This window comes from Hyperolius riggenbachi, chromosome 7 (genome assembly GCF_040937935.1).
Source record: "Hyperolius riggenbachi isolate aHypRig1 chromosome 7, aHypRig1.pri, whole genome shotgun sequence".
Classification (NCBI taxonomy): domain Eukaryota; kingdom Metazoa; phylum Chordata; class Amphibia; order Anura; family Hyperoliidae; genus Hyperolius; species Hyperolius riggenbachi.
In genome coordinates this window covers 99,067,997-99,083,205 of record NC_090652.1, presented here as the reverse complement: position 1 = coordinate 99,083,205, position 15,209 = coordinate 99,067,997, and the positions used below count along the sequence as shown (strand labels likewise).

Below are 15,209 nucleotides of genomic sequence, written 5' to 3'. Positions count from 1 at the left end.
ATGACAGAGGCGCTTAATTTGAATCCTTGTGCAGATTGTTTGATACTCCTCCCTATATTGCCTGATGAAGCGGGGTTGAACCTGCGAAACGCGTTGCATTTCTTTTTGGAGTTCCTAATAAATGTGTTTGACTGTCTGAATCGCAGTCGTTGTCGTGTCTGCTTGAGGGAGGTAAGACCACCACTTCCTCCTTCAATTTTGCCATTTAAGTTGGTTTTTAAGCTCATTTAATCTAATCTTATACTTTTGGCGCCTCTGTTCATTGTATACAATTGCATGTAAAGGCACAAAGGATTGAATAGAACCTAAAAGCCGCATCTACACGAGTAGATGCGGCCGCGATGCTCCTTATCAATCGAGCCGCTGATAAGAGCAAAAAGATGGATGACTTTAGCTTACATCCTACAATAATGCTGTGATGAGAAACAGATCTAGAATATTGACATTTGATGTAACTTTATTCCTCTCCTTAACCTGAAGACCTGTGAACACCTTCAACCTCCTGGGTGATGACCATCTCGTCCTTGGAAGACTGGTACACACACTGGGCATATTCATGCACCTGGCACTGCATGCTACGGTAATGTATAGCTAAAGGGAAAAGGCTACTCATAGCCAGTTGTATGGATTTGAATTAGTTCCTTGTAAAGCAGCCAGTGGCGGCTCCAATTTTCAAATTGGGGGGGCGGGGGGGGGACACGATCGCTGGCTGGTGGGGCCCATTTGGGTGATCAAAATAGATGTTTGTATGGCGAGCTTAAGAAATCTTATGACTAATTCAGGTGATAACATTAAGGCCAACTAGTTCAGCAATAATGGGAACCAAATGCAAACCTCACAAACATAACTCAGGCCCAGTGCACACCAAAACCGCTAGCAGATCCACAAAACGCTAGCGGTTTTTGGTGCGGATGTCAGAGATTTGGCCCAGTGCACACCGAGCGGGTTTGGATGCGATCCGCCGGCCGCATCCGCCTGTAAATCCGCATTGTTATTGTATTTCAATGGGCTGGTGCACACCGGCGGTTTGAGGCTTTTAGCAAACGGCAAACGTTCTTCTTGCTGCACGTTTGTGGTTTGCTAAAAACCTCAAAACTCCCTGTTCAAATTTGGCACCCTCAGAAGGCTTCAGAAGCACTCTCATCTTCTTGCTTCAATTGCTTCTGAAGATGGGTGCATCCGTACTGCACAGACATGGACACGCACATCCACAGTATGGATCAGCTTGTTTTCAGAAGTATTCAGGGACACAGGTACTTCCAAAGGCTGCCTGAAGAGGGCCAAAGACCCATTCAAATTGCAATTCAAATAATTTCGCCAGGGGACAGCGCTTTAACCACTTGAGGACCTAGGGCTTTCTACCCCTTAAGGACCGGCCACTTTTTTTCCATTCAGACCACTGCAGCTTTCACGGTTTATTGCTCGCTCATACAACCTACCACCTAAATGAATTTTGGCTCCTTTTCTTGTCACTAATAAAGCTTTCTTTTGGTGCTATTTGATTGCTCCTGCGATTTTTACTTTTTATTATATTCAGCAAAAAAGACATGAATTTTGGCAAAAAAATGATTTTTTTTTTAACTTTCTGTGCTGACAGTTTTCAAATAAAGTAAAATTTCTGTATACATGCAGCGCGAAAAATGTGGACAAACATGTTTTTGATAAAAAAAACCCCATTCAGTGTATATTTATTGGTTTGGGTAAAAGTTATAGCGTTTACAAACTATGGTGCAAAAAGTGAATTTTCCCATTTTCAAGCATCTCTGACTTTTCTGACCCTCTGTCATGTTTCATGAGGGGCTAGAATTCCAGGATAGTATAAATACCCCCCAAATGACCCCATTTTGGAAAGAAGACATCCCAAAGTATTCACTGAGAGGCATAGTGAGTTCATAGAAGATATTATTTTTTGTCACAAGTAAGCGGAAAATGACACTTTGTGAAAAAAAAAAAAAAAAGTTTCCATTTCTTCTAACTTGCGACAAAAAAAAATGAAATCTGCCACGGACTCACCATGCCCCTCTCTGAATACCTTGAAGTGTCTACTTTCCAAAATGGGGTCATTTGTGGGGTGTGTTTACTGTCCTGACATTTTGGGGGGTGCTAAATTGTAAGCACCCCTGTAAAGCCTAAAGGTGCTCATTGGACTTTGGACCCCTTAGCGCAGTTAGGCTGCAAAAAAGTGCCACACATGTGGTATTGCCGTACTCAGGAGAAGTAGTATAATGTGTTTTGGGGTGTATTTTTACACATACCCATGCTGGGTGGGAGCAATATCTCTGTAAATGACAATTTGTTAATTTTTTTTACACACAATTGTCCATTTACAGAGATCTTTCTCCCACTCAGCATGGGTATGTGTAAAAATACACCACAAAACACATTATACTACTTCTCCTGAGTACGGCGATACCACATGTGTGGCACTTTTTTGCACCCTAACTGCGCTAAAGGGCCCAAAGTCCAATGAGTACTTTTAGAATTTCACAGGTCATTTTGAGAAATTTCGTTTCAAGACTACTCCTCACGGTTTAGGGCCCCTAAATGCCAGGGCAGTATAGGAACCCCACAAATGACCCCATTTTAGAAAGAAGACACCCCAAGGTATTCCGTTAGGAGTATGGTGAGTTCATAGAAGATTTTATTTTTTGTCAAAAGTTAGCGGAAAATGACACTTTGTGAAAAAACACAATTAAAATCAATTTCCGTTAACTTTTGACAAAAAATAAAATCTTCTATGAACTCACCATACTCCTAACGGAATACCTTGGGGTGTCTTCTTTCTAAAATGGGGTCATTTGTGGGGTTCCTATACTGCCCTGGCATTTTAGGGGCCCTAAACCGTGAGGAGTAGTCTTGAAACGAAATTTCTCAAAATGACCTGTGAAATTCTAAAGGTACTCATTGGACTTTGGGCCCTTTAGCGCAGTTAGGGTGCAAAAAAGTGCCACACATGTGGTATCGCCATACTCGGGAGAAGTAGTACAATGTGTTTTGGGGTGTATTTTTACACATACCCATGCTGGGTGGGAGAAATACCTCTGTAAATGGACAATTGTGTGTAAAAAAAATCAAAAGATTGTCATTTACAGAGGTATTTCTCCCACCCAGCATGGGTATGTGTAAAAATACACCCCAAAACACATTATACTACTTCTCCCGAGTACGGCGATACCACATGTGTGGCACTTTTTTGCACCCTAACTGCACTAAGGGGCCCAAAGTCCAATGAGTACCTTTAGGATTTCACAGGTCATTTTTGTTTCAAGACTACTCCTCACGGTTTAGGGCCCCTAAAATGCCAGGGCAGTATAGGAACCCCACTAATGACCCCATTTTAGAAAGAAGACACCCCAAGGTATTCCGTTAGGAGTATGGTGAGTTCATAGAAGTTTTTATTTTTTTGTCACAAGTTAGCGGAAATTGATTTTAATAGTTTTTTTTCACAAAGTGTCATTTTCCGCTAACTTGTGACAAAAAATAAAATCTTCTATGAACTCACCATACTCCGTACGGAATACCTTTGGGTGTCTTCTTTCTAGAATGGGGTCATTTGTGGGGTTCCTATACTGCCCTGGCATTTTAGGGGCCCTAAACCGTGAGGAGTAGTCTTGAAACCAAATGTCGCAAAATGACCTGTGAAATCCTAAAGGTACTCATTGGACTTTGGGCCCCTTAGCGTACTTAGGGTGTAAAAAAGTGCCACACATGTGGTACCGCCGTACTCAGGAGAAGTAGTATAATGCGTTTTGGGGTGTATTTTTACACATACCCATGGTAAGTGGGAGAAATATCTCTGTAAATGACAATTGTTTGATTTTTTCACACAATTGTCCATTTACATAGAAATTTCTCCCATCCAGCATGGGTATGTGTAAAAATACACCCCAAAACACATTATACTACTTCTCCTGAGTACGGCGGTACCACATGTGTGACAATTTTTTGCAGCCTAGGTGCACGAAGGGGCCCAACGTCCTATTCACAGGTCATTTTGAAGCATTTGTTTTCTAGACTACTCCTCGCGGTTTAGGGCCCCTAAAATGCCAGGGCAGTATAGGAACCCCACAAGTGACCCCATTTTAGAAAGAAGACACCCCAAGGTATTCCGTTAGGTGTATGGCGAGTTCATAGAATTTATTTTGTCACAAGTTAGTGAAAAATGACACTTTGTGAAAAAAAACCAATAAAAATTAATTTCCGCTAACTTTTGACAAAAAATAAAATCTTCTATGAACTCGTCATACACCTAACAGAATACCTTGGGGTGTCTTTTTTTTTCTAAAATGGGGTCACTTGTGGGGTTCCTATACCGCCCTGGCATTTTACAGGCCCAAAACCGTGAGTAGTCTGGAAACCAAATGTCTCAAAATGACTGTTCAGGGGTATAAGCATCTGCAAATTTTGATGACAGGTGGTCTATGAGGGGGCGAATTTTGTGGAACCGGTCATAAGCAGGGTGGCCTTTTAGATGACAGGTTGTATTGGGCCTGATCTGATGGATAGGAGTGCTAGGGGGGTGACAGGAGGTGATTGATGGGTGTCTCAGGGGGTGGTTAGAGGGGAAAATAGATGCAATCAATGCACTGGGGAGGTGATCGGAAGGGGGTCTGAGGGGGATCTGAGGGATTGGCCGAGTGATCAGGAGCCCACACGGGGCAAATTGGGGCCTGATCTGATGGGTAGGTGTGCTAGGGGGTGACAGGAGGTGATTGATGGGTGTCTCAAGGTGTGATTAGAGGGGGGAATAGATGCAAGCAATGCACTGGCGAGGTGATCAGGGCTGGGGTCTGAGGGCATTCTGAGGGTGTGGGCGGGTGATTGAGTGCCCTAGGGGCAGATAGGGGTCTAATCTGATAGGTAGCAGTGACAGGGGGTGATTGATGGGTAATTAGTGGGTGTTTAGGGTAGAGAATAGATGGAAACACTGCGCTTGGGTGGTGATCTGTCGGATCTGCGGGCGATCTATTGGTGTGGGTGGGTGATCAGTTTGCCCGCAAGGGGCAGGTTAGGGGCTGATTGATGGGTGGCAGTGACAGGGGGTGATTGATGGGTGGCAGTGACAGGGGGTGATTGATGGGTGGCAGTGACAGGGGGTGATTGATAGGTGATTGACAGGTAATCAGTGGGTTATTACAGGGGAGAACAGATGTAAATATTGCACTGGCGAATTGATAAGGGGGGGTCTGAGGGCAATCTGAGCGTGTAGGCGGGCGATTGGGTGCCCGCAAGGGGCAGATTAGGGTCTGATCTGATGGGTAACAGTGACAGGTGGTGATAGGTGGTGATAGGGGGTGATTGATGGGTAATTAGTGGGTGTTTAGAGGAGAGAATAGATGTAAACGCTGCGCTTGGGTGGTGATCTGATGTCGGATCTGCGGGCGATCTATTGGTGTGGGTGGGTGATCAGATTGCCCGCAAGGGGCAGGTTAGGGGCTGATTGTTGGGTGGCAGTGACAGGGGGTGATTGATGGGTGATAGGTGATTGACAGGTGATTGACAGGTGATCAGTGGGTTATTACAGGGAAGGACAGATGTAATTAATGCACTGGCGAATTGATAAGGGGGGGGGGGGGGGTCTGAGGGCAATCTGAGCGTGTGGGCGGGTGATTGGGTGCCCGCAAGGGGCAGATTAGGGTCTGATCTGATAGGTAACAGTGACAGGTGGTGATAGGGGGTGATTGATGGGTGATTGATGGGTAATTAGTGGGTGTTTAGAGAAGATAACAGATGTAAACAATACATTTGGGAGGTAATCTGACGGCGGGTTTGCGGGCGATCTAATGGTGTGGGTGGGTGATCAGATTGCCCGCAAGGGGCAGGTTAGGGGCTGATTGATGGGTGGCAGTGACAGGGGGTGATTGATGGGTGATAGGTGATTGGCAGGTGATTGACAGGTGATCAGTGGGTTATTACAGGGAAGAACAGATGTAATTAATGCACTGGTGAATTGATAAGGGGGGGTCAGAGGGCAATCTGAGCGTGTGGGCGGGTGATTGGGTGCCCGCAAGGGGCAGATTAGGGTCTGATCTGATAGGTAAAAGTGACAGGTGGTGATAGGGGGTGATTGATGGGTGATTGATGGGTAATTAGTGGGTGTTTAGAGGAGAGAATAGATGTAAACAATGGATTTGGGAAGTGATCTGATGTCGGATCTGCGGGCGATCTATTGGTGTGGGGGGGTGATCAGATTGCCCGCAAGGGGCAGGTTAGGGGTTGGCTGATGGGTGGCAGTGACAGGGGGTGATTGACGGGTGATTGACGGGTGATTGACAGGTGATCAGGGGGATAGATGCATACAGTAAACGGGGGGTGGTCTGGGGGGGGGGGATTTGGGAAGAATCTGAGGGGTGGGGGTGATCAGGAGGGGGCAGGGAGCAGGGTGGGGGATAAAAAAAAAAATAGCGTTGACAGATAGTGACAGGGAGTGATTGATGGGCGAATAGGGGGGTGATTGGGTGCAAACAGGGGTCTGGGGGGTGGGCAGGGGGGGGTCTGATGGGTGCTGTGGGCGATCTGGGGCAGGGGGGGGGGAAAAATCAGTGTGCTTGGTGCAGACTAGGGTGGCTGCAGCCTGCCCTGGTGGTCCCTCGGACACTGGGACCACCAGGGCAGGAGACAGCCTGTATAATACACTTTGTAAACATTACAAAGTGTATTATACACTTTGTATGTGGCGATCGCGGGGTTAACATCCCGCCGGCGCTTCCGTATGGCCGGTGGGATGTTGCGGCGGGTGAGCGGCGCCAGGCGGAGGCGGAGGATCGCGTCACTGATGATGCGATCGCTCCGCCCATGCCCCTACAAGGACCGCCGCCAATTGTCAATACGGCGGTCCTTGCGGGGTGCACTTCCCGGCCGCCAATTGTACATACGGCGGTCGGGAAGTGGTTAACAAGTACGTTTAAACACCCCGAAGTGAAAAACTTGCATAAAGTGTTTTTCTAATTGTGGCTCCTCTAAAGGCTCATACACACATCAGACTATAGTCTTTGGAAAATGAAAGATCACAGACCAATCTTACCATCCTTCATGTAGTATGAGAGCTATATCTTCACAGTCTTTTCTATGGAGCTGAACTCCCCATCAGAAAAAAAATCTTTGCAAGATGCTGCACATACAGATGCTGTACAGAGACAAAAGATTAGTATCTGCAAAAGATCTGTTCCTGCCAAAGATCCGTTCCTGCAAATTGCATTCATAGTCTATAATCTGCAGATCATCATACACACCTTGTTTAACAGACATTCATCTGCAGATCAGATCCACCAGGATGGATTTTCAGATCTGCAGAGGATTGTCTGATCTGCAGATGAATGTCAGTTAAACAAGGTGTGTATGATGATCTGCAGATCTCATAGACCATGAATGCAAATTGCAGGAACGGATCTTTGGCAGGAACGGATCTTTGGCAGGAACGGATCTTTGGCAGGAACGGATCTTTGGCAGGAACGGATCTTTGGCAGGAACGGATCTTTGGCAGGAACGGATCTTTGGCAGGAACGGATCTTTGGCAGGAACTGATCTTTGGCAGGAACGGATCTTTGGCAGGAACGGATCTTTGGCAGGAACGGATCTTTTGTGTCTGTACAGCATCGGTGTGTGCAGCATCTTGCAAAGATTTCTGTCTGATGGGGAGTTCAGCTCCATAGAAAAGACTGTGAAGGTATGGCTCTCATACTACATAGAAGGGGGTAAAATTGGTCTGTGATCTTTCATTTTCAAAAGACTATGGTCTGATGTGTGTATGTGGCCTAACACTTCATCACCATGGACACCACTCTGCCTGCACTGGTGTGCTAACACCAATATACCCCCCCCCCCCCCTTCCATGTATATCATGGCTCTGCTGATATCAGTACTGAGTGATGTAGGCCAGTGGAATAAATAGAGCACAAGTGGGACGAGTGAAAAAAAATATTTTAAACATTTAGATTTACCTCTCCTCCCTTTGCCAATCTTCCCTCACCCAGCCTGATTTGAAGAGAGCCTGAGGTAAAATATATATGGAAGCTGCCATATTTATTCCCTTTTAAGCAATACTAGTTACCTGGCTATCCTGCTGATAATCTGCCTCTAATACTTTTAGCCATAGACCCTGAACTAGTGTACACAGATCAGGTGTTACTGACCGATCTGACAAGGTTTGCTGCACGCTTGTTTCTGGTGTAATTTAGACACTACTGCAATCAAATAGACTGCCAGGTATTATTTAACAGTAAATAAATATGGTAGCCTCCATATCACTCATCTCGGGTTCACTTTAACCACTTTACCCCCGCGCGTACGGATTTCTCCGCCCCTTTTTCCATCCTTTCACCCCCAGGGACGGAGAAATCCGTACTCTGCGCACTCCCGCCGCTGTCCGCGTTCCCGCTCGTAAACACGCCGCCCGCCGCTAGTAAACACGCCGCCGCCCGCTCGCCCAGAGATCAACGAATGGGAAAATCCATTCCCGTTCGTTGATCTAAGCCCCGCAATGACCTGCTGCCGCTCGGCTGAGCAGCGCGATTATTGTGAAAAAATAACAAAGTCCCAGCCTCTTTCTACTTCCTGCAAGAGTCCGGAAGGATGCTTGCAGGTAGCATGAAACAAATTAGTAATGTTGCCATCTTGTGGCCAAATAGTAAAACTACACCCTAACCATTTTCTACACACAAATAAACTTGTTTTACACAAAAAATTAACTCCTTACCTCCCACACTCCCCAATTTTTTTTTTTTGTAATTAAAAAAAAAATAAAAAATTTACAATAAAAAAAAAAACAAATAGTTACCTTAGGGACTGAACTTTTTAAATATTTATGTCAAGAGGGTATAACACTGTTACTTTATAAACTATGGGCTTATAATTAGGGATGGACGCAAAACTGAAAAAAATGCACCTTTATTTCCAACTAAAATATTGGCGGCCAACATTGTGATAGGGACATAATTTAAACGGTTTTATAACCGGGATAAATAGGCATATACATTTAATGGGTTTTAATTACAGTAGCATGCATTATTTAAAAACTATAAAGGGCGAAAACTGAAAAATAATAATTTTTTTCCCACATTTTTTCCTATTTTCCCATTAAAACACATTTAGAATAAAATTATTCTTGGCATAATGTCCCACCTAAAGAAAGCCTAATTGGTGGCGAAAAAAACAAGATATAGTTCATTTCATTGCGATAAGTAATGATAAAATTATAGACGAATGAATGGAAGGAGCGCTGAAAGGTGAAAATTGCTCTGGTGGTCAGGGGGTAAAACCCCTCAGTTGGGAAGTGGTTAAAGCAGGCCTTAATTTAAACTTTGGCACACCTTAAACGGACAGCAAGGCTGGGGTCTCCTTAGATGGTTTTAATCTCCAGTGGATTCCCGATGTCTAGTTAGATGCCAACTTCAATTTTGACCTAAAGCTTACTCCCTCCTCATGTGCCCACTGCCTGGCCGTTCAATAGAATGCTTCTTGGCTAGTTTTATGGAAGAAAAGCAAAATTGCAGGGGGTATTCTCTAGAAGTGAGTAGAGTGCTGTTTGGGAGGTTTACCACAATGTTACACAATATCCCTCTTATCTATAAATCAATCATTTTAGACTGTAGTTTTCCCTTTCTTTTGCAGGTGGTGTCCCAAATGGGGAAGTCTCTACTGGAGTTTGTATGGGTTCTCCGCTATCATACTGACCAGTGAGTGTATCATCTTTAATTTCCATAAACCGCCCATCTACAAAACATTGTTTTAAGTAATATACCCCCAGTGTCACACAATTAATCTAACAGATCTTAAAGTGAAACTCCGGACTAAACATCTACTCAGCAGAACTGAAAAGGCTTGGTGTTTAACAGTTTCACAGCATCAGAACTGTTTTTCTTACCAAAGCATCATTTTTAGCTAAGCTCCACCCATCAAAGTAAACTGCATGGGCTTTTTTCTCCCCGATGCTGTACAAAGCATGATGGGATTTCCTATGTTGTTCAGGTTGCCTAGCAACTGGGAGGGGTGATCAGCACACAAGACAGTTGGAACTGTGTCTCATGCTCCCTGTCACCTCCTTTCAACCAAAAAGATGGCTGCCCTCATGAAATCAAACATTTGCCTGTTCTTTTAAAACAGAGTGGGTAAGAGATTATATTACCTATCTATTTTAATTAACATAATTAGTGTAACTTAATGACAGTATGTTTGTTTAGGCTGAAGTTCCTCTTTAAGTGCACATACCGTATTTTTCGGACCATAAGACACTTTTTCTGCCCCAAAAGTGAGGGGGGGGAAAGTCCGTGTGTCTTATGGTCCGAATATACGCCTGGTGCCCCCCACGTAGAAATGCCCGTGGCTGGTTGCTTAAGTGCCGGTAATCCTCACTCGCACCACTGAATCATTAAATCCAAATAAACAGACCTGCGTCTGCTGCATAGAAATCCTGGCGCATCTAAATCACCAGTAATCCACACTTGCACACCTGAACCTGAAAATCCCAATAGACAGCTTGGTGCCTCCCGCTGCTAAAATATCGGTAATCCAAACTTGCACAAATGAACCTTACGTCCCACTTAACAGCCCGGCATCTACCACATACAAAGCCCTGCAGCTCGCAGCAGAAGTGCTGGTAATCACGGCAACTGCACCGCAAGTGCAGAGAAAGCCCTTACCCAAATAGCGGGACGCTCCAAGTCCTCCGCTTCATGTGTGTTCTTGCTTGTATCGTTGCTAGCCGCCATTGTGACCCCGGCAGGACACACGTGCGCATACGTGCCATAGACCCTGAACAAGCATGCAGAGCAGGTGCTCTGACTGAAAGAACCTGAGGCGGATTTTTTTTATTTTTTTTATCTTAATAGGCAGGGCCAGCCCTAGAATTTTTGCCGCCTGAGGCAAATTTTGAAAAAATTGGGGGTCAGACCCCCCCCTCCCTCGCCTGGGTCCCCTGATCTGCGCTTCCCTCCAGCCTTAAATGTAGAGTAAGCAGCCGACAGACAGTAAGAGGCACGGGCGGTTGATCACTCACCTCTTCCAACGTGCGCTCCACTGACGTCACTTCCTACAACGCCGACCACGTACAATACAGTGGGCGGCGTTGCAGGAAGTGATGTCAGTGGAGCGCACGCTGGAACGAGGGAGAGGTGTGATCCCCCGCCCGTGCCTCTTAATGTCTGTCGGCTGCTTACTCTACATTTAAAGCTGGAGGGGAGCGCAGATCGGGGGACCCAGGCGAGGGAGGTGGGGTCCGACCCCCCCCCCTCCACCGCTAGGCCCAATACCCCCGTCCTGACAGCTACCCCTCCAGCCTGGCGGCCAGCCCCGACCCACGGACGGGCGGATGCCGCCCCTAGAACTTTGCCACCTGAGGCAAAAGTTTCACCCGCCTCATGAGCGGGCTGGCCCTGTTAATAGGACACAAAGCCATGTTCTGTGCACAATGACATGCCTCTGTGTCCCTCTGCTGCCGCTGCCAGTCAAACACCCCCCCCCCCCCTCTGTTGTCCCCCTGATAAATAGCGCCAGGCTAGCAACAATCTGATTGACAAGCTGCAGGTAAACAGACGGCTATAGAGACAAGCAGTTTCCCAGCATTGCCTCCTCCATTACGTGCCGCTACCTTCCTCCAATCTGAAGCTAAGCCGCGACCCACGAAGTACTCCTGGGTCACGGCTAGCGACAAGCAGATTGTCCTAGCCTTTCGCTATTTATTCGAGTGACAGCAGAGTCCGGGGGACTGGTGGCAGTAGCAGAAGGACACAGAGGAATGTCATTGTGCACAGAAGCCTCTGTGTCTTATTAAGATTTTAAAAATCCGCCTCGGGTTCCCTTGAAGTCTGACTAGATACGTTGCATGCGTGTTTCAGGTGTATGATCCAGATACTGCAGCTAAAGAGATCAGCAGGACTGCTAGACAACTCGTATTGATTAAAGGGGAAAAAAAATATGGCTGTTTCCATATCCCTCTCAGTGCAGGTGTCCTTTACAAGCCTTTGAAAAGACAAATTACAACATCTATGGCTTTCCCAAGATCTATATTTTGCATTCACCACTTCATTAAAAGCTGAGCATTTTGGTAAACCCGTGTTGAGCTGAAATGGGGTTATTCTGATCCACTAAAACGCTTTTTGAGCAATTTTTTTTTTGGGATCTCTGACAATCCCCGGCGCTTTCATAAATGTCTTGCTAATATAAGTCTATGGTAAGCCCACTGGAGCGATTGTGATTTTGGAAAACGTAATGACAGGACATGTAGCATTACATGTAAGCGTTTGGGCACAATACAATACCTAAATCGCTGGGAAACACACCTTAAAACGCTTACACAAAGCGCTAGTGACTGTGATTAGCATTTTGCGATTTGTAATGGGTCCCTGGCCTAAGAATACCTTCAGTTTACACACAACTAATGTTAAGCTTACAAGTCTGTAGTTTCATAGTTATGATCTTTTTCCTAAAAGGGAAAAACATCAGCTGTATGCCAGCCATAGGGAACGGGCCTGTTTGGGCCATTTTATCTTATTTTCTGCAATTCTCTTTCAATCGATAACTGAACTCCACTCCCTTAATACTCTGGGGCGGATGCCATCTGGGCCAGGTATCTTATCTTTCTTGATGTCTGTACATGTAAATTCCAAATTATCTCAAAATTCAACAAGCCATGTGATAATTGTCATGTGTTCTGCACAGCTTCGTCAGACAAGGGCTCCTGTTCTGTGTCTCCACTATTCTGCTGAGTGTTCCCTGGGAGAGGCTGATGACTGATATGGCAGAAGAAGTCCTGGAAATGAAGTGCTGGCTAGAAGGTTGGGTCATCATTCCTAAAGGTTCTACTGTATGTAATGCCAAGAATTCAAATGAGGTGTTTTGACAGCACCCACCAGTTGCCACAGGGATTGCTGTATTACTGTAGAGTACTCAGCAGAAGTATCACCTATCCAGCTGGCGCAGTCTTAACTCCTCCATCTTGTGTCTTCTTACGGCTTGATGGAGGACCCGACTGGAGACGTGAGGATTTGTACTCTACCGCCCAAGGCCATTGTCACCAGCCGCTCCCTTCAGTATAGGTAGCGAGAAGATCCCTCCCCCCCAGTATAGGTAGACCGATGACCCCCTTCCCTCCGGTATAGGTATCAAGATGACATGCTTAGTCCCCCCCCACCCACTTCAGTATAGGTAGCCAACTTGCCTTCACACTGCAGCAGCCATCAGTATCACTCATTTCTCTGCTCCTCTCCAGTGCAGAAGCTTCCTCTTCCTTTCCGTCTCCAATGCTGCCCAAGTCCATTGCCACCGGCCACAATGCAAACGTGCACAGAGAGCAAGGTGGCTGCTGCACAGGCAGCTAGCAGCATAGTACCACGTTCAGGCACTCGCCTGACCTCCCTGCATTGCAGAATTTGCAAGCTTGCAAATGCTGCACCAGTTTAGCCTGCTGCTTTGGTGCCCTAGGCCATGGCCTAAATCCAGCCTTGAACGGAATACTGGCACCAATGTTATTACATCGGCTGGCGATCTGTGCTGAGGCCCCGGGGAACAGCAGCCTAGAAATAACTTAGTGTGAAAAGCTCCACAAGACGCATCTGCACTATGGATGCACCAGGTTTTTTTTTCCTTACCTGGTTTTTGCCCCTCTAAACCTAGGTGCATCTTATGGTCAGGTGCATCGTATGGTGTAAAAAAAATCTATTCTTTAGTTTTTAAAAAGTTAAACCTTCTGAGGTTCCTCTTCGGGAACTATTTTTTTTGTAGACTATATCTGTGTTTTCATAAAAGCTCCCCCAGAAATATTAAAGGCACTCTAAGCTGGACCCAAAAATGCCAAAATGAACTTACCTGTGGCGTCCTCTTAGTCTGAGAGGTTCCTCTGCATTCTCTGGGCTCCCTCAGTTCTTCCGCTGACGGCTCTGTTAGCCGCACTACTTAGCATGTACTGCCCCTCCGCACACACGTCGCTGTGAGCATTCTACGCACACCGGGTTCATTCTTTCGAGAACTGCGTGTGCACAGAACGCTCATAGCGACAGACACGGAGGGGCAGTGCATGCGCCATTGTGTACAACTCCTGGCGAAATTGCATGGCTAATGGAGCTGCCAGCGGAAGAACGGAGGGAGCCCAGAGGATGCAGAGGGACCTTACGGACAACGAGGGGCTGGGGGGAAGCCCCACTTGAGTTCATTATGGCATTTTTGGGTCCGGTTCAGGGTCCCTTTTTGAATACAACATATGTTGTTTTGCAACAAATCTTCTCCAATCAAATTGTCACATTAGAAAAATAACAACCTTATTAACCTATTGGCAAAGTGGACGATGCTCGGTTCACTTGCAGCAAAGCTTCTTTAGATTTTTCATGTTTGCCTGCACTAGAGCTGCTATTGTAATCTACAGATGCTACAATTAGATCACATAGCAGCTCTAATAGCTCAGCACATTTCTCAGACTATGGAAAGAAAAAACAAAATCCATAGAGTCTCTGTTATCCGGCACAGGTAGGGATTGGCTGATTTCAGTCCGGATAAATGTGCCTTCTGGTTGCTCGAGACTGAAGTTAGGGAACCTAAACTGAGAGTGATATGAATGTTTCCTTTTTATTACCAGTTGCCTGGCAGTCCTGCTGATCTCTTTGCTGCAGTAGTGGCTGAGTCAGACACCTGAAACAAGCATGTGGCTAATCCAGTCTGACTTCAGTCAGAGCATCTGATATGCCTGCTTGTTCAGGAGCTGTGGCTAAAAGTATTAGACACAGGATCAGCAGGAGAGTCGGGCAACTGGTATTATTTTAAAAAGAAAAATGTCCTCAGTTTAGGTTTCCTTTAAGAATAAGCCTAGCTAATACAGTACTATATCCCACTCTATATACATATCTTGAACTCTGCATTAAACGTTAAGCTAAAGTAATTGAAACTATATTAACCTTGGGGTAGCCGAGGAACCCAGTCTTCAAAGGGTACCTGAGGTAGAGGGGAAAAAAAATTATACATACCTGGGGCTTCATCCAGCCCCCTCCAGGCTGATTGTTCCCTCACTGTCCTTCTGCGCCGCCTGGATTGTCAGCAATTAGCCCTGGAAAGTCCTCCAGTCGGCTCAGATGCAGTCTGGCTGTGCTTACTCCCATTACCCGGAGTGTTCTTCATCTGAGCAGTAGTACTGTGTGGGTGCAGAGCGATGGTGTGATACACACGGCCGAGCCATGCATGCGCAGTACGCCCTGGACTGGAGGACTTTCCAGAGCCAAAGGGAGGAT

General features: G+C 46.0%; 1 protein-coding gene across 6 annotated transcripts in view; it reads left to right on the top strand.

Annotated features, from left to right (window-relative positions):
- The window catches only part of TELO2 (telomere maintenance 2), a 70,738-nt gene that overhangs the window by 54,883 nt on the left and 646 nt on the right, over positions 1 to 15,209 (top strand). For 5 of the 6 annotated variants that reach the window (XM_068244439.1, XM_068244444.1, XM_068244440.1 and 2 more), the window contains 3 exons: positions 481 to 580; positions 9,610 to 9,674; positions 12,655 to 12,770. In XM_068244439.1, the coding sequence (XP_068100540.1) occupies positions 481 to 580; positions 9,610 to 9,674; positions 12,655 to 12,770 (281 nt within the window). The remainder of the gene's footprint in view (positions 1 to 480; positions 581 to 9,609; positions 9,675 to 12,654; positions 12,771 to 15,209) is intronic. The other variant, XM_068244443.1, reaches the window with a different exon arrangement.